The sequence below is a fragment of the Salvia hispanica genome, chromosome 4 (genome assembly GCF_023119035.1).
Source record: "Salvia hispanica cultivar TCC Black 2014 chromosome 4, UniMelb_Shisp_WGS_1.0, whole genome shotgun sequence".
Classification (NCBI taxonomy): Eukaryota; Viridiplantae; Streptophyta; class Magnoliopsida; order Lamiales; family Lamiaceae; genus Salvia; species Salvia hispanica.
This window is the reverse complement of record NC_062968.1, coordinates 50,441,163-50,464,036: the sequence shown is the minus strand read 5'-3', so window position 1 is coordinate 50,464,036 and position 22,874 is coordinate 50,441,163. Positions and strand designations below refer to the sequence as shown.

General features: G+C 36.1%; 4 protein-coding genes across 4 annotated transcripts; 2 read left to right on the top strand and 2 right to left on the bottom strand.

Moving 5' to 3' along the window:
• Positions 1-2,473: 2,473 nt before the first annotated feature.
• On the bottom strand, positions 2,474-3,486 carry LOC125219022 (multifunctional methyltransferase subunit TRM112 homolog A-like). The gene is made up of 2 exons (XM_048120865.1): positions 3,421-3,486; positions 2,474-3,035 (listed from the first exon to the last, which is right to left on the bottom strand). The coding sequence occupies exon 2, from the start codon at positions 2,996-2,998 to the stop codon at positions 2,630-2,632; it is 369 nt and encodes a 122-aa protein (XP_047976822.1). The 5' UTR covers positions 2,999-3,035; positions 3,421-3,486; the 3' UTR covers positions 2,474-2,629.
• Positions 3,487-4,027: 541 nt separating this feature from the next.
• LOC125220080 (serine/threonine-protein kinase MPS1-like) lies at positions 4,028-8,535 on the top strand. Its single transcript, XM_048122213.1, has 5 exons — positions 4,028-4,360; positions 4,545-5,572; positions 6,880-7,080; positions 7,226-7,387; positions 7,694-8,535. The coding sequence occupies exons 1-5, from the start codon at positions 4,030-4,032 to the stop codon at positions 7,829-7,831; spliced, it is 1,860 nt and encodes a 619-aa protein (XP_047978170.1). The 5' UTR covers positions 4,028-4,029; the 3' UTR covers positions 7,832-8,535.
• A 48-nt stretch (positions 8,536-8,583) lies between these two features.
• Positions 8,584-13,131, bottom strand: LOC125220081 (histone-lysine N-methyltransferase ASHR1). The gene is made up of 14 exons (XM_048122214.1): positions 12,993-13,131; positions 12,765-12,898; positions 12,479-12,613; positions 11,824-11,878; positions 11,602-11,726; positions 11,174-11,262; positions 11,007-11,088; positions 10,773-10,877; positions 10,577-10,667; positions 10,375-10,494; positions 9,732-9,838; positions 9,521-9,590; positions 9,092-9,155; positions 8,584-8,957 (listed from the first exon to the last, which is right to left on the bottom strand). Exons 1-14 carry the CDS (start codon positions 13,090-13,092, stop codon positions 8,750-8,752), a joined length of 1,485 nt encoding a protein of 494 aa, XP_047978171.1. The 5' UTR covers positions 13,093-13,131; the 3' UTR covers positions 8,584-8,749.
• Positions 13,132-13,206: 75 nt separating this feature from the next.
• LOC125221333 (biotin--protein ligase 2-like) lies at positions 13,207-19,460 on the top strand. The gene is made up of 11 exons (XM_048123456.1): positions 13,207-13,360; positions 13,436-13,709; positions 13,817-13,878; positions 13,971-14,029; positions 14,900-15,020; positions 15,236-15,391; positions 15,872-15,917; positions 16,819-16,891; positions 17,790-17,866; positions 19,008-19,101; positions 19,206-19,460. The coding sequence occupies exons 1-10, from the start codon at positions 13,213-13,215 to the stop codon at positions 19,048-19,050; spliced, it is 1,059 nt and encodes a 352-aa protein (XP_047979413.1). The 5' UTR covers positions 13,207-13,212; the 3' UTR covers positions 19,051-19,101; positions 19,206-19,460.
• Positions 19,461-22,874: the final 3,414 nt, after the last annotated feature.

The following is a 22,874-nucleotide window of genomic DNA, read 5'->3' as shown; positions in this document are numbered from 1 at the left end:
TTAACACAAGAGTGAGGTAAATGTAAGTGAGGATAGAGGGGGGTATTTATAGATAAAAATTTGGGGGGAAATCTGAAATTGAATTCAAAATTCGAATTTAAAAAAAAAAAAAAAAAAAAAAAATTAAAACGGTCAAAAACCGCCGGAACCGCCGGTTAACCGCCGGAACCGCCGGTTAACCGCCGGTTTTACACCCGAAACCGCCGGTTTGGTCAACAAACCGTCTGACCACCTGCACTCAAACATCCCATCGAAGCTGCAACGTGTCAGCCTTGTGTTCCGCGCCAAAACCGAAAACCGCCGGTTTGGCGGTTAACCGCCGGTTTTCACGGTTAACCGGCGGTTTTGGTAAAAAACCGCCTGCAAAACCGCCTGAAAAAGCCGACCATCCTACCGATAGCTGGCCGCCTCGAAAACGTCGCCGGAACCGTGAAACCGCCGGTTAACCGGCGGTTCGGAACCGTCCGGAACCGGCGGTTCGGTGACGGTTTCGGTTCATTAAATTTGGAACCGGAACCGGCCCGCGGTTCAAATTATCACGGTTCCGGTTCAAGATTATTGTCACGGTTCCGGTTCCGAACCGGAACCGGCGGTTCCGGTTTCGCGGTTAACCGCCGGAACCGAAAACCTTGGGCATCTCTAACCTTATCACCAAGAGAGCGTGTGTAAATTATTAAATAATAAAGGATGGTAATGGAGAACACTGGGTGACAATCCTGAACTAACTGACAAAGAGAGCGTGTGTAAATTATTAAATAATAATTAGTTGACTGATGTGGAGTGAATCTCCCACTTCCTATAATCAATAGAATATCCTAAAATTAACTGTCACTGCCAAAGACAAAATTATTTGATTATGAGCTAATTATGGTTTTCAATTCTTAAATCATATTGGGGCGAGTTCAATGAAATCAGAACTGAGTTAATAAAATGTGAGTTTCAAATATACAAAAATAGAATGACAGCTTTATTAGGAATCACCCTAAAGTAACAACATATGACTTCTAACAGAAGATGGATAAAATACTACTCCTAGTAACTTGTAAGAGCGCACAGAAATGATCTATTCTTAGCATTTAAAAATCAAGTTCATTCCAAATTCACTTGGCCGATGTCAAACTCGATAACATTTCGTTACATATTCTCGAGAACGTTGGGCGGTGGAGGGAAGACTCTCGAGGGCAACAATGGAGGGAATGATCGCAGACGGGGGCAGCTCAAAACTGGTATTATATTTGAGTATTAACCGCGAGAGATTGCGATGAAAGGAGGGGAGTGTTTCTTGTTTTATATAAATTCGATGAAAGGGAATGCGATTTGATTACTTTGGGACGTATGGTCATTGAATGAATCTCTAGTTTTTGTCTACAACACATGGCAAAATTATAGACAAAAACATTTCAAATTCTAACTTTCCAAAGCTTATACTCCTATATGTCGTAATTTGGCTGAAAGTTGAAACTTTAAACAAAAGGTACTTAGAATATCTAGATCTAAGAGCATTGTTTAAAATCAAGAAACGCACTAACCACTTCATATTTAATGATACTTTGAATTAGATAGCTGATTTGACTCATTATGCCTCAAAATCACATTAAAGCACCATATGATATGAATATAGTCTTGTACTTTTATTAGCTCAATATATTTGATTCCATGTTCTTAGATACTAGTAGTATACAACATAGTACTCGTAACAACAGAATATGAGGAATGGATTGGGTACTTAATTATTAGAAATTTAGACTTCAATTTAGAGATATTCTGGTGTAAAAGTAGTTTAGAGATGAGTAATCTTCTTAAGTTTTTCTTATTAAACTGATTACAATGCATAAATCTACTATGTATCATGTTGTTTTTTTTCGCTAGATAGATATGGCTATTGATTAAAAATGTTCTATTACAAAAAAAGTACGCAAAAATGAGTTCATTTCCATTTATATACGCGATTATGCACAACACGTTACTCTTATATAACAACCTATTTACCAATTTCTACCCCATAGTCCACCATTTTAATCATTCACAATACATTAATTCTTATTAAGGTGAGATCTTTTCTCCGCTCACAATACTCCAACTACTTCTACTACCTCTAAAGCAAACCATAAGCTATGTTTCAAATTGTGGTGAAATAGAGGAACAATGGTATTGAACTCTGTATTATAAAGATTTTGGAGAAAGGAAAGTAAATCATAGTTGCAATCTCATAGTTTTTTTTATCAGTTCAAGATTTTGACATTTTCCCTTCCCAAGTCAGTTATATCAAGGACTAGCAAAACTCAGATTCATCAAAACTCACATCCCTTCAGCTAAACAAACAAAGAGTATTCTCATAAATCAACTAATCAACAAAGAAAAAGGTACTAATAAAAAATGATTCCTCATCTATCTCATAGCCGTGATGATGACTTGAATCTCGACCTATTGATTGGAGGTGAAGCGTCTTACTTTCCTCATCAAGCAAGCTGACTAACAAAAACTCATTTAAAATTTCTCAACAAGCACAAAACCATTCAAGCCACATGTCATGTTTCTACAATTCTACATCCCCTTAGATCCTAACATCCACAGATATATAACCCTAAACACGGCCGCACAAGGGCACACATTCGACTAAAGGCAACAATCAAACCTCATCTTCATGAAGCAGCATATTCGGGATCCCTTTGTTGACAGGGAACTTCCGGCCAGTCTCAGGGCAAACCAACGCGCCCTCCTCAAGGTGGAGCTCGAGGAGGGCATGGTGGAACCTCCGCAGAAACTCATCCGAGTCGAGCATGGAGGGCTCAACATTCTCGGGTAGCTCAGTATACCCCAACGTCTTCGCAGCCTCCACAAGCGCCTTCCACTCCACCTTGGCAAACATGTTCCGGAGGAAGTCCGCGTTCATCTCCACCTCCTTCTCCTCCGTTTTCTCCACCTCAATCCCAAGGGGGAATCCGTTCGTCACGCCTTTGATGTTCGATGACAACATGTTATGAGTCAGGAGCCTCATTCTTGCTGGCTTTCGGGCTTCACTCACTCAACAACACCTAATTTCAAACTTCAACCATCACTTCTACTAATTCAAATAATTCTTCAGCAATACAAATCATCAAATTATAAAATTAATTACACAAATCACACAGTTTTTTGCTCATTATTTCTATAAAAACATAACCAACACACATATAAAACACTTTTTCAAATCAATAGTAAAAGCATCTACATAAAGCAGCATAAAACACAATAAAAAGGTAATTGAATCAAAGCATCATCCAATATTCCAATCCACAGCCTCATAATTTAAACTAAAAAAAGGGGGAAATTCCCAAAATGCTTCACATCCAAAATTGATTCTCCTAAGTAATAGAATTGCCAGCATAAAAGTATTAAAAAGCAAAAACTTAATTGAAAATAGAGTAGGGAAGTACGCACCCGGCGTATTTTAGCACACGGTGAGCTCCAAATGTCAGAAAACGAAGACGAAGAAAAGTAGAAAACCCTCTGAATATATTTGATGGCTATTTGGGCCTTGATTTATATATAGCCCAATTTAAGTAGGCCGAAATAGTTTGGGCCTGCGCCTATTTAGAGCTCAACAGCCCAATAAATATATACCAAAGTGAAAGGGAAATTAAAATTAAAATAAAACAGAGAAAAAGCAGAGAGCGCCATTTTGCGATTTCAAAATCCTCTTCTCTCACAGAGAGTGAACAGTTCTTTGATGGATGCTTCTCCGTGAATGTGGTTTTCTCGGCAAGTATTCGTGGAGAATCGGAAATGCTTGATCGATTGATCGATGGAAGGGGAGCCGGAGCAGCGCCGTCCGATTAGCCTCAGCTCCACCAGCAACTCGACGTCGTCGTCCTCATCCTCGTCGCGGCCCACTCCCGGCTTCGTGCGCGATATGCAAGCCGCCTTCAAACGACACCGTCCAATAGGTATAGTGTATTGGTGCTAATTTGTGTGGCTAGGGCAATGGTATTTTAAGCATCACTCCTGATTATCTCGTGTTGGATTTGTTTGCATGGACAATTAGCCGTAATGCATAAGCCGAGAAGAAATGTGATTCCTCAACGAGAGACTCCAAAAGAATCAAGTATAAAACCACAATCAATATTTGAACCCAAAAAATGCAAAGAGGATATCCTGCAGAGTCGGAGGATACAATTGCGACGATGTGCCAATAATGACGATGTTTCAATAACTCCACCTTCAGAAGGGGTTACCACTCTAAATGCACATGATGTAGACCAACCTACTAGGCCTCAGATCAATGATGCAGTTGCTTCGTTGAGACCAGTCCCTGGGAATGCTCAAGGGGAAGTACAGAGGAAGGTTCATTTTTCTAGAAATGACATTGCCACATCTCGTGGTAATTATCGATCATATTTGTTAGTTAATGATTCAATGGGATGTCAGAATGTTTTGCAAGTTTAATTAATAAAAAAGAGATAACTAACTTAAAATGTTATGTAAATGGATGCCAAGTAGAGTGGTAAAACTAGGGGTTAGTAGCAGTTCTCAGTTATAGAAGATACTGCAAATTGTCTATGCAGGGGCTGATGATCAAATGGCTACCGGAACAGGTGATTTGTTGTCTCATATGGATTCACTTGCATTGACAGAAACAGAGACGGGTATGGGTAATCAAGTGGATGCTTCAGCTGCTGTCAATCAGGACTGGAGAAACCATAATTTTCAAAGCATAGAAATGGAAAACAGTCTTAGGTCTGAGGGAGGTATTTCTTCTATATTGACTGGAGGGACAATAGGTGTTCGTGATCAGCTCCATCAGTTTGGAAACTTTTTACATAATGATTTAAATAATGCCATCACACAGTCTTCAGTGATCGGATCATCTTGTGTTACTTCAACGCTGATGAACTCAAGCTCTTCTCCTATGATTAGTTCAACAACTTATTGCTCGCAATCTCAAGCAGGCAGTGCTCAGTTGGGCACTGGGCCAGCTGAAGAAGCTGAAGGTCAAATGGACGTTGTGCAGCCATCATGTTCTTTATCCAAGAACTCTGGTGGAGAATCAGCTCCTCAATCAGCCGTGACCTCACAAGCTATCAGCTCTGCTCTTGCAACAGCAATGGAAGTCAATAAATCATCTGGTTCATGTAAGGAGTTACACACTAGTTTGCCACATGATTATAGTATTGCTAAAGATTCTGCACAATTGGACAACAGCTATCCAGTCAAAGGAGATATTCCCAATGTAAAATCTCAACATCAACCATCAGATGTTCCTCTATCAGATAAAAAATTGGAAAATTCTAAGTCAGAGAAACCAGGAAGAGAGGCTACTGGTAAAGCAACATCAACTTCTCGTAAGAAGGGTTATGATCCTGACTTATTTTTCAAAGTTAATGGAAAGCTCTATCAAAGACTTGGCAAGATAGGTAGTGGTGGAAGTAGTGAGGTCCACAAAGTTATATCATCCGATAGCACAATTTATGCCTTGAAGAGGATAAAACTTAAAGGCCGTGACTATGCCACTGCATTTGGATTCTGCCAAGAGATAGAGTACCTAACCATACTGAGGGGAAAGAACAACATCATTCAGCTGATTGATTATGAGGTACTATCTCTATCAGATTCTAACTCTGAGTATTTATACCACTTAGAACTTGTTAGGTCACACTATGTGTTTTAAATATCAACTACTCCCCTGTCCCTATTATCATCAATATATCAATTTGTTTTCCCTTTCTCCACCACTTTCTCCACTCACAATACATTTATTAATCATTACTAACACTACCCCTTGGTGAGATCCTTTCTCCACTCACAACACACCAACTGTTTTTATTAAAACCAGTGCCACACCCCATTAGGCCTATGTTTTGGGATGGAGTGTCTGAACATTTTTGCATCCTGAAAGTATGCTTGAATTAATACCCTTAACTAGTTTATTTTGATGACACTGTGGTCCTCCTCCTTCGATTTGTTGTGAAAGGTAGCTTTGAACTATAAATTTGGAATTATAACCATATCATGGACAAGTTCACCTATATTTTAGCATACTGAACATACTTTTTCCTCTGCAGACATGCTTACTTGATGCTTTTGCCAATTAGTTGTAAGAGATCCTTATCACTTGGTTTGTTAGTCGTTACTAAAATAGAGGTATTCGTTCATAAATGGCAAGTAGTACTAAGCAAATGCTGCTTTAGCAAGAATAAGAACATAACCATTGTGCTTCAATCTCCCAAATAAGTTTACCCCGGTTATGTCACAGGTGTGGCACCACCATAAGTGTTAGATGTTCACTTTAACTGATTGGAATGGATGCAGAAATTTTTGTTTCCCTGTCTTCAAGTGGTCCGCTAAAATAGAGGTATTCGTTCATAAATGGCAAGTAGTACTAAGCAAATGCTGCTTTAGCAAGAATAAGAACATAACCATTGTGCTTCAATCTCCCAAATAAGTTTACCCCGGTTATGTCACAGGTGTGGCACCACCATAAGTGTTAGATGTTCACTTTAACTGATTGGAATAGATGCAGCAATTTTTGTTTCCCTGTCTTCAAGTGGTCCGCTAATATAGAGAACAACCTAGGTTTACTTTATGTGAATATAAATGAAGCAGCATTAACTCTGCTTAACTAGTTCACACACTGTAGAGATTGCCAAAATTACATTAGAATGCACTAAAATAATATGTACACACACATATTTGAGCTGTTGGTAAGATTTTCTAAACAAATTGGTTACAAAGTTGATTTGAGAAATAAAACACTTATATAAGGTGCTGTAAAATGTTCTGCGAGATGAAAGGAAATCATTTGCTGAAATTATAATTTAAAGTGAAAGAACTTCTTCGTGCTATTTTTTATGTGAATATTACATGTACAAAATACAAACTTATATCTTCTTGTGTTTTTAGGTGACAGATAAGACTTTACTCAGGGAAGTGATGCATGGTTCAATAAGCAATAAGGAAGCCAGGGTTAGAGATGATGGGTTTATATACATGGTACTTGAGTATGGAGAAATTGATTTAGCCCACATGCTAGCTCAAAAATGGAAGGAACTGGATGGTTCTAATGCAACTATAGATGAGAACTGGCTCCGATTTTATTGGCAGGTCCTTCACGAACTCCATTCCGCCATTAACTCTATACTTGCTCTAGAAACTGGCCATTGCCAAAGAATAAAGCAAGATGATAATATTATTATTATTATTATTATTATTATTATATTAACATCTCATTTTGCATATTATGTTGTAGCAAATACTTCAAGCAGTAAACACTATTCATGAGGAGCGTATCGTGCATTCTGATCTGAAGCCAGCTAATTTTCTTCTGGTGAGAGGTTTCCTGAAGCTAATAGATTTTGGGATTGCCAAGGCTATAATGAGTGACACGACAAACATTCAACGGGACTCGCAGGTTCCCTTCTATCATTTTAAAACTTGTATTTACTCTGGGATGCTAGTTAGTAGTTACCTCCTGCAAGTATTTTTTTACATGCCAGAAAGTCATTAAATCCATAAAAATATGATAACATTGTCTTTTATACTAAAAAAATTGAGCATTAACAAAAATTCTCTTAAAATCCCCAATGATCTTTCAAGTCTTTACGCTGGCTATTATAATAGTACTATTTTCATTGAGAAATTTATGTCTTGAGCTCGAGGTTTTAGTTTTTTTCACGACAGTACCCATTAATATTAGCATTACGAATAAGGATTGCAGGTCGGGACTCTAAGTTACATGTCTCCAGAAGCATATATGTGTAATGAGACAGATGCTAACGGAAACACAATAAAATGTGGCCGTTCTTCTGATATCTGGTCCCTTGGTTGCATCCTCTACCAAATGGTCTATGGATGAACACCTTTTGCAAAATACGAAACTTTCTGGGCAAAATTCAAAGTCATTACTAATCCGAATCATGAGATCATATATGAACCTCTCCCCAACCCATGGCTTCTGGATCTCTTGAAGAAATGTCTTGCTTGGGACCGGAATGAGCGTTGGAGGATTCCTCAACTACTCCAACACCCTTTTCTCGTTCCTCCTGTTCCACCTAAATCACCTAGCCCTCCTGACCAACTTTGTACATTGCTTCAACTAATTGCCGAATCAACCGCAGACGATCAAAAGGGTGCGCTGCTATGCTCTCAACTTCACGGCATGCTAACGGGCCCAAGAGCGTCTGTATCAAGGGACCAGTTGCGCAAGTTTTTGCAAATCCTCAACCGTTTGCTTTGAGCTCTGGGAACAGTTAGCTAGCTCGCGAAGAAACTTGAAGACCAGATCAATGCTTCATTTTCTTGAAAAGATTTAGAGTTGTTTATTTCTGTGACAATCTTATTGTGGTTTAGGTTCCCTTGTTAAGCTTTATTCATTTGTGGAAAGAGTTGGCCTTGTAATATACAGATAGATATGTGTAGAATATTTGGCAGTACTAAGAAATGCCACCATCTTCACAAACATCCTTTCATGTTGTAGCTACAGCTGTAATAGCATATTTTGTTGGATTCAGCTTTTGAAGCAAAATTTTCTGAACCTATTTGAACTGATCAACTTTATCAGTTGAATAAGCATCTGATGTTATCTGCTTTGAGTTCGAATGCCACTAATAAGGGAAAAAGGGAATGATGTAGTATAATCAAAAAGTTGACTGTTTCAGTCACTATAAAAGTGCCGATAATTTTTTGGTAGAGCACTCTAATAGTACTTGGTAACTCTTACATAACATGAACACCATTTTAGCAGCAGTAACACAATCTTGCAATGACTGTCAAATTACCATTCTTCAAATCGAGGATTAGCAGTGAGAGTCGAGGATTGGTCTTCGACTTGAGAATGAAGCTTGTACAAAGCCTCTGCACGAGCTTCCTCCACCTTATTCACGAGTTCCACCATGAACGGACTCTTTGTTCCATGAGTCACTCGCAATATGTCCAATGCTTTCGTCAGTGATCTAACTGCCGCTTCTGTCTCTCCCAGCAACCTGCAAATTCAGACATGCCGACTCAGCTAGGGTGGCCATGGTAGATCAAGGAGGTGGGCGCCAACTAGATTGATCGCTACAACTATTCTACAGAGAGGCATTTCATGCCCACTTGACTCGGAGAAAATTCTCACCATTCGAATTTCCCACACATATAATATTGTAGTCCAACCAGAGGGTAAGATCTTGGATAGACTCCTGCATGACCAAAAGAATGTTTAAGCCGCAACGCAAGAAGGGGGTGAGGGCTGTTGAAGTTACAATGGTATACAAAATCACTCAGAAACCAATAGGTGGAATAGCACATCACAAACATCAACTTTGCAGCTGCAACATCTATTTATTCTTCTTAACGGCAACACATGAAGATCGTCTAGAACTAAAAATCAAACAAGCCAGATGCACTATACTCATGTAGCATATCATATCGTCAACTATCAGTTTAAAACATCTTGGAATGCTAGTATATGAGTAAAAGCCCGAAATATTATACATCAGCATTCATCTAAAATTCACATATTCCCGCTTAGAGGAGCGGAGCATTTGATAAATGAGGTACATACTCTCATATGCTGGAATTGTTAGTCTGCAATATGAAAGTGCTTCCCTCCAATCCTGCAGCTCCATAATTATCTAAAGAAATAGGATTTCCGAATAAAAATTAGTACAATACATAGAATAGTCAGTGGCAAAGAAAGGATCCAACCTTGTCATTTGGAAAACAGTTACAAAACAAAAAATACTTTTAAGAAAGTATTTCAAACTGCAAACAACCTTAATGAGAGTCTCCCGATTTCGCATAAGACTGATTGATAATGGCTGGTACAGCTGTAATTGCAATCCTTCAATCATCTTATAAGCCTCAATTGCCTCAGTCTTATCTGAATCATTTTAAGGATCTCATTGCTTCTCATTCTTTCAGTTTGACTTCCATATACTAGTGTTGATGAAAACCAGAAGCTTTATCAACTACCTTACTAGAGAGTAGGACTGGGGAAACGGTTTTCCGTTTTCAATTAACCGAGAACTGAACCTGAAAATGTCAATTCTTGGTTAACCAAGAACCGAAATCAGAGGTCAAGGTCTGGTTTCGGCTTGGGGCATTATGTTTCCGTCGATTCTTGGTTAGAACCGAGAATCAAATAGCCTACCTTCATTCTAGTGCTTTCACCCGAGATCGAATCCCTGCTGTAACAATTTTAGAAAATTTTTGGACAGTGGCTGGATTTCGGTTCTAAAAATGGAACCGACTAATTGAACGCACCTCCGTCTCGGTTTCGGTCCCATTTTCGACTTTCGTCATTTTCCGCGTTGTTTAACCGACATTTAGGTTCAGTTGGGAACCGACCGTTTCCCAGCCCTACTAGAGAGGAGAGATGAACAATGCAAGTAACTAAATCAGAAAGTTCAAGGATACGACCAGAAGAAAGCAACGTGGAGGCTTTTTCTGACATAGATTTCAATTTTATAGTGATGTTAGTAATTTCTTCTTTCTCCCGAAGAAGTCCACATTGCTGGCAAATGAACCCTCTGTCATCTGTCGTTAAATAATAGAGATTAGCAAAGTGACTTCAGAGGGATACAGAAGGTAACAACATTCTCTATTAACAAAGGTGTACCAGAGTCGCGTAGCAGAAATCCATCACATTGACTATCCTTGCACCTATAACCTTCCAGAACTGCACTTTCTCGAATATCATCAGATTGTCCCTTAAGCATGGAACGCACTGGTTCAGAAGACCAGAAAACAGTAGATGGATTCTCAAATTTGTTAAAGAATCATGCTAAGAAACAGAGAGGGGCTATCAAAAGTACCAATTTTATGCAGCGAGAACAAGCACAATTGAAATAGTACTGTTCTTTAAGAGCCTTCTGCCGTGTTAAAGTGCTTCCAGCAATATCTACATAACTGATTAATACCTTCAGAAAGCAGTGAGAACAATGCATGAGAATACCCATCGAATCTGAAGAACCATTGATAGCATAACCACCTTCAACACTCAAAAACTTGCAGATGTATCAAACAAAAGGACATCATCAGATATTTACCTCAGTACCTTTTGGTATATGCTGCATGGCCCGTACAACTGCAAGTCTTCCCTCAAATACTAGAACAGAATTTGGTAAACAGCTAAAATAGCCAAAACTAGTCAGAAAGACAATTGTGGCAAGGCTGTGTTGCAGTTTGGCAGATTATTGACTATCTGTGAAAATACCTGTGATTGATGATAGAAATGAAAGGGTACAGCCCTGTTCCATGGGGCCTCAATTCGCTGTCACTAATAGTATGTGCATTGCATGCTAGCTGGGTGTTGAAAATAAAAAATGAGATAATAATTCATTGAGACCGGAACATTTACTTGAACTGACACTCAAATGATCCCAATAGTCAGTAAATAAAGTACAAACTACTTTCCTAATGCTTCAGTTTCTAAATTTATATGTGACTCTAACCACCAAATGCCTTATTTCATAGTACTACACATTAAAGCCATTTAACAAAATACGGATTTAATGCAACAAAGAATAACATTTCCTGCTGTAACTTCAGCAACGAGTGGGATATCGAGAAATCTCCCAGACATGAAATATATGAGCAGAGACAACTAAAAATGTAAAAATGATGTTTTAGTTCATTAAATACCTTAGAAAAATTTTCTGCAATCTCTTTGACGTTGATCTCGAAATCGGGACACGGGAGTATCAAATTGACAAGGTTCGCCATCTGTGCATACAGCAGCAGCTGTTTCTCATTGATATCTGACATATCTATTTTAGTTTTGTTAAGAATACAATAGCTGTAGAAGTTTAACATGCTTTATACCATAGAATGCATAAGTCTGGACTAAACACTTCCCAAGGATACGAGAAACCAACGCTTCCACATACTTGTAACTTTCTGTAGCAGATGTAGGGATAACCTAGTAGCATTAAAATCATCAACCATCATTGGGCTCATTGCAATTATCTGTATGAGTTGAGCATGAACATTTTACCCCTCAACAGAGTAGAACTTCAGAAATATGGTAAAAGACAAAGCAATTAATTAAGCATACATTAATGATAAAAACACCTAGGGCAGTTGTTAAATTCCATGACAGATAAACTTCCAATACATAAGTTGAAGATTTATAGATTTTCCCGAGTGTTCTATTTGATTTAGCAACTAGCTTGAAATTGAAAATATTAGGCTACTCAAAATGCACTTGGTGCATCAAAACCTTGTGAATGCCACAAATAAAATTAACATTCAGGTTAGACAACGATGCTAAACGGGGAATCGAAACAGTGTATCTATTACATGAAGAATTTCTATGCAACTTAACATAATTATGCAGTGCCAGGGCAGGGATAGGTGAAAGCCTTCCTCACTTGAAAGAGACATGAGCTATTACTACATTTTTACATCCATTTACAATTTTCTTCATTAACCTTTTCTTCTTGATCCAAATTTCGATTCTACAAGTCTAACATGGAATCTGCTACTTTACCATCAACAATAATCAAGCTCAGGCACTCACCTTCTCAATTTCCAGCTTTCGCTTTACACAAAGCTTCACCATCAATCGTAAGGATGGCGTGAGCGAATTCACTCTTTGCTTGTCGACCTTCGACAGCACCCTGCACTCTGCAGAATGCAGCTTCCAATCTGACCTCTGAAATTAATCAGAAAATGTAGCTACTTATCACACACAATACAAAAATTATCCCAGAAAATCCGCAAAACAAGAAACTAAACTCGTGTTCAAGATAAAAAATTCTCCATTCTTTTCAACCCAAAAGCACACCAAACATCAACATATTCACCTGACATTCGCTGCTACAATACCAAATAACACGGCAACCAGAGCATTTCTTCAGGTTGGTTAATGAAAAGCACCACTCACACTTGTTCTTGTTTGGGACACAAACATATGGATTCTCACTCAATATCACTTCCCCTACAGCTCGATACAATCAAAATCAATAGCTGCAACAACTCAAACAAATTATCGAAGATAAAGAAAAAAAAAGGCAACATCTTTCTTGACAAACCTGGGGAGAAATCACGCGCTGCGAAAAGGCAGCGGCCCTTTTCTGGAAGCGTCGAAAATTTTAAACCTTTTTCGTTTAATGCCTTCTTTAGTTCGTCCATTGACGCCGAAACTCGAATTTCACTACTGTGTAAAGCTGCAGAGACAGTAGGAATTTAAGTTTCTATTTTCTCGGGCCGTTATTAATTGGGCCCAGCTTAACTAGGCCCGACCCGTTTTGAATGTTAAAACTGAAAATTGTTTTCTCCGCCTTCATTACCATGCTCTTTGTAATCAGCTCCCCTCGCCTTCTCTCTCTAATCAAACCTCCACCATTTTTCTCTCTGCAAAACCTTGGTTTCTCCCCGAAGAATCTCTGCCTATCAACGCGTATAACTCAATTAGCTTCCTCGATCAGTGTTTGTGAATTGTGATATGAAGACCTAACTAACTTTTTCATCTCAGGAATGGAGTCAGAATCATCCACAAAGCTCATGCTTTGCGGGAAGTCGGCTGCGGAGGATGAATTGGCGCGGTGCTTGAAGGCGAACAACGCTTTGAAGCTCCCCGATGGATCTCCGGTGACTGTCTATTTGCATTCGGAGAGTGACAGAGCTGGTAATGATAACGACGATGTTTTTCGTGTGAATTCGTACATGAATTCTATCTCGACTTCTCGTTTCGGAAGGCTGCTGGTTTACTCTCCACGATTAGCTTCCACGCATGATGTTGTTGCCAAGTAAGGCTTCCGTTTATTGCATTCTTAGTTTGCCTGAACCGTAAATGTATTTTATGTTAATATGAGTTTATTCATTTGTGATGTTTTGTTTTGACTTTTTTGGGCAGTAATTTTGGTGAATTGCCTATTGGCTCTGTGTGTGTTGCTGACGTGCAGCTTAAGGGCAGAGGTATTGATTTGTGTTTTCATATTGTGCGTTGGAATGCATCTATATGTTCATGTTATGTGTAATTGTTGATTACATCTGGCTCGGGTTTCAAGGCCGGTCGAAGAATGTGTGGGGGATTATCCTTTCTACTAATTCAAATTTGAGATGTCACGTTATGTTACAAACTTAGTTTGTTATGATAGTTTCTTAATGCATTTGCTATGCAAGTGCGTCAGCAGTTCAGCTCTAGCACAAGGGTCTCTAGTTTAATGTTAGTTACACACACAACATTGAGTCAAGGCCCATTCTTTACAAAGAGCATTGTTTGTGGAAGCCTTTCTGTAAGCTATAATTGCATCACGAGGGGCTTAATGCAATTATAACTGCAGACACTGAGCTTACATGCGAACTGAGTGTATGAAATGTTGAAAATTGATCTTATTGTTGGAATTTTTCAGTAGAGGTTAGGCACGTGATGTTTCTTTAGGCTATGGTCACAAGTGTGGCTGGTATAAAGGTTGTAACTTACTAACTTGTAATACAACTGAGTTCGCTACAATGTGTAAGTGTGGAGTATGACTTCTTTACCAATGATTATGTCTAATTTCATGTACAATTTTATAAACTACATAAGTTCGTAGATGTGAAATTCTTCAATTTGATTGAATTTCATCATCAAGAAATTATATATTAAGTAGGCTAATATTCTTCAGTAGTTCTGATGAATTCAATCTAGTGTCCACGACTCTGAGCAGGACATTGTGTGCTTTTCCAATGAGAGAATATGGTAGGGGTTAACTCATTGTATCAAGAAACTGTGCTTTTACATAAAGAAACTGAGTTATTCTGCAAATGATTAAGCTATATTCTCTTGCTTCTTTAGATTCTAAAATCAGGGGTAGTATATTATATTTTATCTGTTGATTAGTTTTGATAACTCATTTTCCAATTTACAGTGCATATCTTTAGCTTATTCTTTATCTTTTTTTCTACTCCGTACTTCTTTTTTGTTATTCACATCTTAATACCCGTAGCATTTCAGGGAATGCCCTCTCTAGATGTCCGGATAAAGTGGCCAAATGATCTATATTTAGATGGTCTTAAAGTGGGTGGCATTTTGTGCACATCAACGTATAAGTCCAAAAAGTTTAATATCAGTGCTGGTAAATACTCTTCTCTTTTATGCGTTATTAGCAGACAAGTTCTCCATGTATTTACTTGCTTTGGTATATTCACTCTTTTATTTCTGACAGACCCCCTTCCCACCTATTGAAACTGAGTCATGTCATGTATGGTCATATTACTATATACTGGTATGACATCAAACAATAGTCAAATCACAAGGGTTTCCACTGAGGTACTTGTCTTATATTTGTAGGAATCGGCTTGAATATTGATAATCAAAAACCGACAACATGCTTGAATGCTGCTCTGCAGAGGTTGGGATATGCTGCGAATCAATTGCAACGTGAAGATATCATATCAGCTTTCTTTAATAAATTCGAGGTCTTTCATGATATGTTCCTCAGCCAAGGTGATCATTTTTCTTCTCTTCTCTCTCTGTGCTAGTTTGTTAAGGTTTTTTCTTTATCTTGCGTGGCTGTAACGTGCTATGTGAATTAAACATTGGAGGTGACATATTCTTTTATATCTAGAGTTTGGTTTCGACATAAAAAATTCTATTTGGGTATCAGAATCATCTCTTTGTTCAAATCTCTCTGCATGGTTCTCAGTTCAATTAATGAATTAAAACAATGACAATGTATTTTGTGCCATTGAACAACCAAATATATCTCCTAAGAATTTAATTTGTGCTCATACGCATGATTTTGTTTTGCCAAAAAGAATAGGTCTTGGGATTTGATGTTTACAGTTTAACTTTCAGTATGGCACTCTTTAATTCCATTTGGGTTTATTTTTCACTTTCACACCTGCTTATCAATTCAACCAATATAAATATATTCAACTTATCAAGACATTGAATGAACATTATATGGTTAATATTGTTATGTAGGCTTTCAAGCACTGGAGAATCTCTACTACAAAACATGGCTTCACAGGTAAGACTATAAAGTGGTGATTCCTGGCACAAGCCATATCGATTATGGCTGAGAAAGAAATCACATGTAGCCTTTTGTATCTAGTTTACGAAAATATGTTTGGGTTTCTCTATTGTGCGATTAGGTTGATAATACTATTAGTAAATTTGAAAAATATGAAGTTACCGTATTTTTATGTTTATTTGTTATTTTTCAAATTTCCTTGTATATTCCCTGAACATGGTTTGATAATTGTGACTAGAGACTGACTGCCATCAATGTGTATATAGATACTTTCCAATTGTTTTATAGAAGTTGTATAAGATCCTTATTGATGACCTATGAAAAAGGAAATACCAGGAAAATATATGATGTTTTCATCTAAGTTTATGCCTAGGGATGCAGAAACATATATTCAGGCTTTCACAAGCGAAAAATGATTATGCTTATATCTCCTGCTCTAGAATGTTGCATTTTGAAACTAAGGAATGGAAGTGAAGAAGTACATTAAAAAATAGATTGAAATTTATTGTCTTACATGTTTCTGTTGGTACAGAAGAGGTGCATTTATAATACTGAATCTACATAAAAAATGAATATATCTGGCCTATGGATGACCACCATGTCATTATCTCTTGTCTTGTCATTACTCATTACTTAGACCACCTATATGCATTGCATTCATAAAACTGGAAAAAGAAAAAGAAGATGAAAAAAGGAAGGCAAAGTATTCACGTCATTTATTATGTACAGTGTAATTCTCGTGTTATTTATTTATGAAAGAACTAGGTTTTGATTCGTAAGAAGAGATATACTAGTTTAAAGTTTCCAGTATTGTAAAGATCTGGCCTGAATATTTATTAACAATGATTTACTAGAATGTGGTGGTTTCCTTGCTTCTTATTATGTAACTTGCATGCAGTGGACAGCGAGTTATTGTACAGGAAAAGAATGAGAGCGAAGACCAAGTTTCTGAAAATGTTGTCACAATCCAGGTGAATATTATTGAAACATTGGCACAAGATAATCCAATTTATCCTTTAGATTTTATTTGAAAAACTCTTCAGTTCACCAGAGCATCTACTTTGCTTTTTTACTCGAGCATTTGGTGGTGACTCTTACAATCTCACTTCAGAAAGTTTGTTTAATGATCTCTAACTTTACATGAAACAATACTACAAGGTAAATGTCAGTTTTTTTAAAAAATTCAACTTGATTGTTCAGAACAATTCCACAACAAATTTACACTTGAACAGCTTTAATTTCACAGAGATAATATAGTGAACTAACAACCTAACAGTGCCACCCCTCTGAATTGTCATTATTGAGGGGCCACTTCACTGAGAGCTCTTTTCTGAAGGAAGATAGAATGCACATTTTAAGAAATCCTAGCTTGCATCCATTAACAACAGCTCTTTGCTTTTCTTATTACCCCTGCTTTTTTTAACCTTTTGTGTTTACTATTACTTTCATTTGATTGCTGAAGCACATAAGAGCTGCACAGATATGGAAAACCTATTATTTTTGTTTACAGAAAAATATCTTGAGTTAGGAAGAATTAGCCTATTTAGTATGAACGTGTAAAGTACGTGTAAAATAACTGAAGTTACCATAACAGTGACCTTACTGTTACTCCCTCCGTCCCACAATAGGAGTCACATTTGATGTGGGCATGGGTTTTAAGAAATGTAAAGAATGGTGAATTGGAAAAGTTAGTGGAATATTGGGTCCACTTTTTTATATTGGTTTTATAATAGAATGTGAGTGAAGTGGAATGTGGAACCTACTTACCATTTATGGTAAAAGTGAAATGTGACTCTTATTGTGGGACCGGAGGAGTACTTATTATTGTCCAAGTGCCTATCGTTACACCAAAAACCTTCTGCTTCTCAGGGATTGACTCCTTCTGGATATTTATTGGCTGCCACTGATGATGGTCAGATATGTGAGCTTCATCCAGATGGAAATAGGTATACATATATCCCGCTATTTCTAATCTTTAAGCAGTCCAGCAATTCAACTAGTATGACTACAGAAGCATGAAATAGTCTGCTTATTTATAGTACAAATATAGTTTCCTAAAATAGGAACATTATTGAAATATAACATGTTTTTATAGGCAACTAGCAGTGAAATTTTAATCGCATGTCAATTTTTTTAGCACGTCAAAATCAATACTTGTGTAGCTAGAGAATTTAAAATTATCATTTTTTTTGTTCAAAACTTCTGAACAATTGAAATTATTGTACTGGTCTAAATAGACTAGTGGGTAGTTCTTATTTTTATCCTTTGCAAGCCATGCTCGTTGTTAGCCTTCCAATTTCTGTTAAACACTATAATGCAGTTGATTTCAGGTTTCGGGTTTATAAGAAGTGTTAATCCTGTGTGATATTCTCTTTTTTATCTTTTTTTAAAAAAATTACCCTGAACTTCTTTGTAAGTTTCATCAAGTTAGATCGTTGATTTGATGTTTCCTGCTTGTCCTGTTTCTGATTTAAATGATTGAAAGTGATGCCCGCAACTAGAAGGTGTACCTGTGCTTGGTATTTTGTAGCTATCATCTCTGTTGCATTTGTCTTAATGCCAAATGGCAAATATTCTTCACATGTGAAACATGAAGACATGTAGCTCCTGCTCGTTTTTGTGCACCGTGGTTCTAACTTTTCCTGTTCTTTCCCGAATTCCCATACCTAAGAAAGGATAGAAGGAGAAGTTCAGAAAGATACTAGATTGATTCCTTTGCGATTCCACCGTTACTACTATTAGATATCACAACTAGACTGCGAACTTATGTTTCTATCGATCTGGCAGAGGCTCTAAACTCCATCAGGAACAAGCACCTTCCGCCTTTCCCTTTCGCTACCTAACAAGCACTGTGCTATCACACTGATATTCTATTTAACACTATTCAGCCGCCCTCTTCATAAATTTTACTCGGAAACGGAAAGAGAAGAACAATGCCACTACTTCCCCTCACATTCCTTATTCCGTTTATGTAGACGGGGGGCATGGGACACCCATGGCCCTCAAGTGTTTAATGCAATTTCGTCATATGCATTTATGTGGCTTTTTTTTCTATCCGCGTGTGTTGATGCTCTTACTTTGTTACAGTTTCGATTTCTTTCAAGGACTGGTCAGAAGGAAATTGGCTTGAACAAGTTTCATTCCTATAAAGGAAAAAGGAGGACATCAGCATCTTCTCCATGTGAATTCATGAATTTTGACTCTCCTTTTTTCTTTCTTGCTTTATTTTACATGTCACAGTTAACTTAATCATTTTACTCAGTTTTGGCATGATTAAATTCGTAGGTTGGCCTGGCTTTTTTGACGAAAAAGGACAAGCTTTGATTTTGAATCATTAGTTCGAAGAAGACATGCAACTCAACAGGATCGACTTTTTGCTTACTTCTTTCTTTATTATTTTTTATATCTGTATAAAATGTCTTGTTTTAATTTAGCTACTATATTTTAAATTTTAATGGCACTACTATGTTCATTATAAATTTATCATAGTAACCTCATAAATTAATATCGAAAATAAATTTAATTACATTTTAAATTTTATATCTTAATTAAACTCATATGCTAATTACATTTGTATGCTATGACTTAAGTTTATATGCGTAGTTAAATTCACATGATAGAAAAATTAAATATACCATTTATTGATAAAAATCAAAGAAAAATGAAAAGATGAAGTGCCTGGTTTGGGTTTCATTGATTCGGTTTCCATATAAATTAACACAATTATATTTACAAAGAAATTGGCCGCGAAAGCTTGTGGATTTATCCCTTCCGATCGAGCTCTGTCCCTTGCAACGCATCCCTTTGCCATCTTGCCCCTGGAACGTGCCGTTGGGGATGCTCTAACACCACAAGCCCCTTCGAGAACATCAAACGATATGATTTTATATCTATAACACAAATGTCAAGAGACATATAGGATAAGGCTCGTTACATGTATGGGATTAGTCTTGTTTTAGTTTGTGTATTAAAAATTAGTTGTGTTCAAATTAAAGGCCACTTATGTATTGGATTGTAAATTTAGTATAGAGATTGAATGTTTGTTGGTCTACCAAATACGGAATGGTGATTAATAATCGTCACGACTTATGAGGAATGGGCTGCTGCCGATATGTTGGAAACGAATCAAATTAAATTAATGTCGGGAAATTAATTAAAATAGAGAAAAGTTTATTCGCATTCGATCCGATGATAATGCTATTATATATTCGATTCCAATGATTGGATAATAAATAATGGCGAAGCATAAAATTGAGCAACAACTAGAGTTTATTAGAAACGCTCGATTCGTAAATTAAAATTAATTAAGGGTTAAATTAATCATTTCAAGAGTATTTGTATTGAGGGTTAAATTAATCTTTTCGAAAGAGTATTTGTGGAGAATAAACTTAACAAATGAACACCGACAAACTCAAGTATTGGTGTTTTGGTACTAGGAAAAATGCTCGAAGCTATCGTAATAAGCTTGGAGTATAATGTGAAAGTGTTCAATATTTTTTGAATTTTTTTTTTTAAGTGTTTGGTTACGACTTAAGAGTGCTCGGCAAAGCCAATTTCTTTGTAATGCTTGTGATATATTTATATTTATTTAATACATTGTAGTCAAAGATCCTATTTGTCGAGTTGATAAAGCAAATAAAATCGTGCTTTGCATTTTAATCAAATCAATGAAATCATGGGTCTTTTAATAGATATTGGATCTCCACCATTTTTGGTCAATCATCCTTTAAAACTTCACATGCTTGATCACGTTTAGTGGACCCTTTTAAAAACTACTATTGTCTTACCATCTTTCACTTTAGTTAATGATGAATGGCTGATCTAATTTATACTACTATAACAATTTCGAAGAAAGTGACGCGCCACGCTCAACTTGAAAATCGATATATTTGCTTCCTTTTCGTACGTAATGATTATTACTTCACATGGTAGTATACTAGTATAACATTGTAGATTTTTTACCCTAATTAAATACCTACTTACTAGATTTATTAATGACAATAATTAGCTACCATCATAGGGGTCCATGGTCTAGACTCCCAATTTAGTTTATAACATTTAAAGCATGATTAACCTAGATGAATTTGGGAAACTGACTGCTGCTTCGTCCGTCCCACAAAAATATACACTCTTTCCTCTAGTATGCAATTTTTAATTTTAATAAAAAAAATTTATCTCTTATAAGGTTAAACTCATTTAACAATAGTTTAATTACTTTTATTTCAACTTCTCTCTTATTTTATTAATTGTATATTAAAATTTGTATCCAATCAAAAGTGCATATTGTTAAAAGTGCATATTGTTACGAGAGAATTGAGTATTTTTTATTATTATTAATGTTACTACAGTTTATTAATTTAGGATGGAATCGAGAATAATGCTTCGTTATGTGAATACGTGCTAATTGTGATTTGAGATTTGACATATTGAATTTCATACCAAAGGCCAAATTGCAAAAATAATTATATAGATAAAAATAACGTTTTAAACTACGATATTTCGTTGTTCAAGGCTGGCGTTTCATAAATAAATAATTTAAATTTTTATTCATTTATATACCCATCAAAAAATTATAATTAAGATTAAATAAATATAGATCCTAAATAATTTTACAAATTAATATCCATGATTTAATAATGTCGCAGTCCTCAATTTTCGAATGATATTATTTGGTTTGCATAGTTGTCGTTTGTGCTGTTTGAACTTGAAGAAAAGATTAGAGTAACTTCATCATTTTCGGTAGTGAGTTTTTAACTTTTTTATTTTCCTATGATCAAAATTTTGAGTTACTTAAGATTATGCATGTGTTGTAAAAAATCAGCAGTTTATATACTTATATTGTATGCTTAGCGAGATCAACAATATTTTTGACCGTGCTAAAAGTTCGTTTAAGCTCCATAATGATAATTACTAATGACTAATAAGGATGATTTCTAAAAAAAATTTGGTTTGGTAAGACTAAAGCTCTAGTTCACTTCATTGAATTTTAGATCGACTAATCTATCTAAATAGTTTATTATTGCTTGTTAAAATAAAATGTGGAACAATAAGAACAAAATAAAATAATCATATATAAGAATATTAAATTTACCTTTTTAATCCGTGTAAAAACGAAAGAGAACTATTTTGATGATTGCCATATTAGTATATTCTAAACAAGATCTACAACAATCAGCTAAAGATAAAGCTAAAATCACCAAAGAATCCACAATAAATAAACAAAGACAGAAATTAGTGAAGAATCTAATCAATTGCTACTAAGTAAAAAACACAAGCAAATATTACACCTAGCAAAATCATAGTCTGCAATACCGTTCTGACATTCCAAGACCAAATTAAAATACTAATTTAAATTTCATTTACGCCAATTATAACCACAAGTTATATAAAAGTTCACGTTCCCAACTTTCAATCACAAATAATTTCATTATTTTCATATCTACAATAGGCATTTCCAAAATCTTCAAATTGCAAATTACCAAAAAAAGATGTATAGATAAGTGTGACAGCAAAATTTCCTAACACAACCAGCTGGAACTAAACAGTCTAGCCTTAAATTATGAAATATTCCATACATTTATGTATAAATATACAATAGTTACATAAATCGATAGATTTGGACACTAAATAATGTCGTTAGGACACCATTTTTTCCTTAATTAGTTACGACTTTACAGGTTGTCTGAATTTCATCTATGCACGACACCATTATTTCCTTAATTAACTAATTTACAATATTCAAATTTTAGTGAACAAATTCACATTGGATATTTGTAGTATGTGTTACAAAAGTGAGAAGAAAATCTATAATAGCACAATGTCACGAGTCTAAATTTTCATTATCAGAATGTACATATCATTGTTTTGAATGTACAAATGAGATTGGATTTCTGTTACATGTCACAATATTCATACCAGTACCAGCTGTAAATTTGAATGGAAAAAAAAATTTAA

Coding starts and splice junctions, on each gene's coding strand:
- LOC125219022 (XM_048120865.1), bottom strand. CDS start 2,998: ATGAGGCTCCTGACTCATAACATGTTGTCATCGAACATCAAAGGCGTG.
- LOC125220080 (XM_048122213.1), top strand. CDS start 4,030: ATGCATAAGCCGAGAAGAAATGTGATTCCTCAACGAGAGACTCCAAAA. Junction 4,361..4,544: donor TGACATTGCCACATCTCGTG/GTAATTATCGAT, acceptor TTGTCTATGCAG/GGGCTGATGATCAAATGGCT. Junction 7,388..7,693: donor ACATTCAACGGGACTCGCAG/GTTCCCTTCTAT, acceptor TAAGGATTGCAG/GTCGGGACTCTAAGTTACAT.
- LOC125220081 (XM_048122214.1), bottom strand. CDS start 13,092: ATGGACGAACTAAAGAAGGCATTAAACGAAAAAGGTTTAAAATTTTCG. Junction 12,614..12,764: donor ATTGTAGCAGCGAATGTCAG/GTGAATATGTTG, acceptor GATTAATTTCAG/AGGTCAGATTGGAAGCTGCA. Junction 8,958..9,091: donor ATGTGTGGGAAATTCGAATG/GTGAGAATTTTC, acceptor CTGAATTTGCAG/GTTGCTGGGAGAGACAGAAG.
- LOC125221333 (XM_048123456.1), top strand. CDS start 13,213: ATGTTAAAACTGAAAATTGTTTTCTCCGCCTTCATTACCATGCTCTTT. Junction 15,021..15,235: donor AAAGTTTAATATCAGTGCTG/GTAAATACTCTT, acceptor TTATATTTGTAG/GAATCGGCTTGAATATTGAT. Junction 15,392..15,871: donor TGATATGTTCCTCAGCCAAG/GTGATCATTTTT, acceptor ATTGTTATGTAG/GCTTTCAAGCACTGGAGAAT.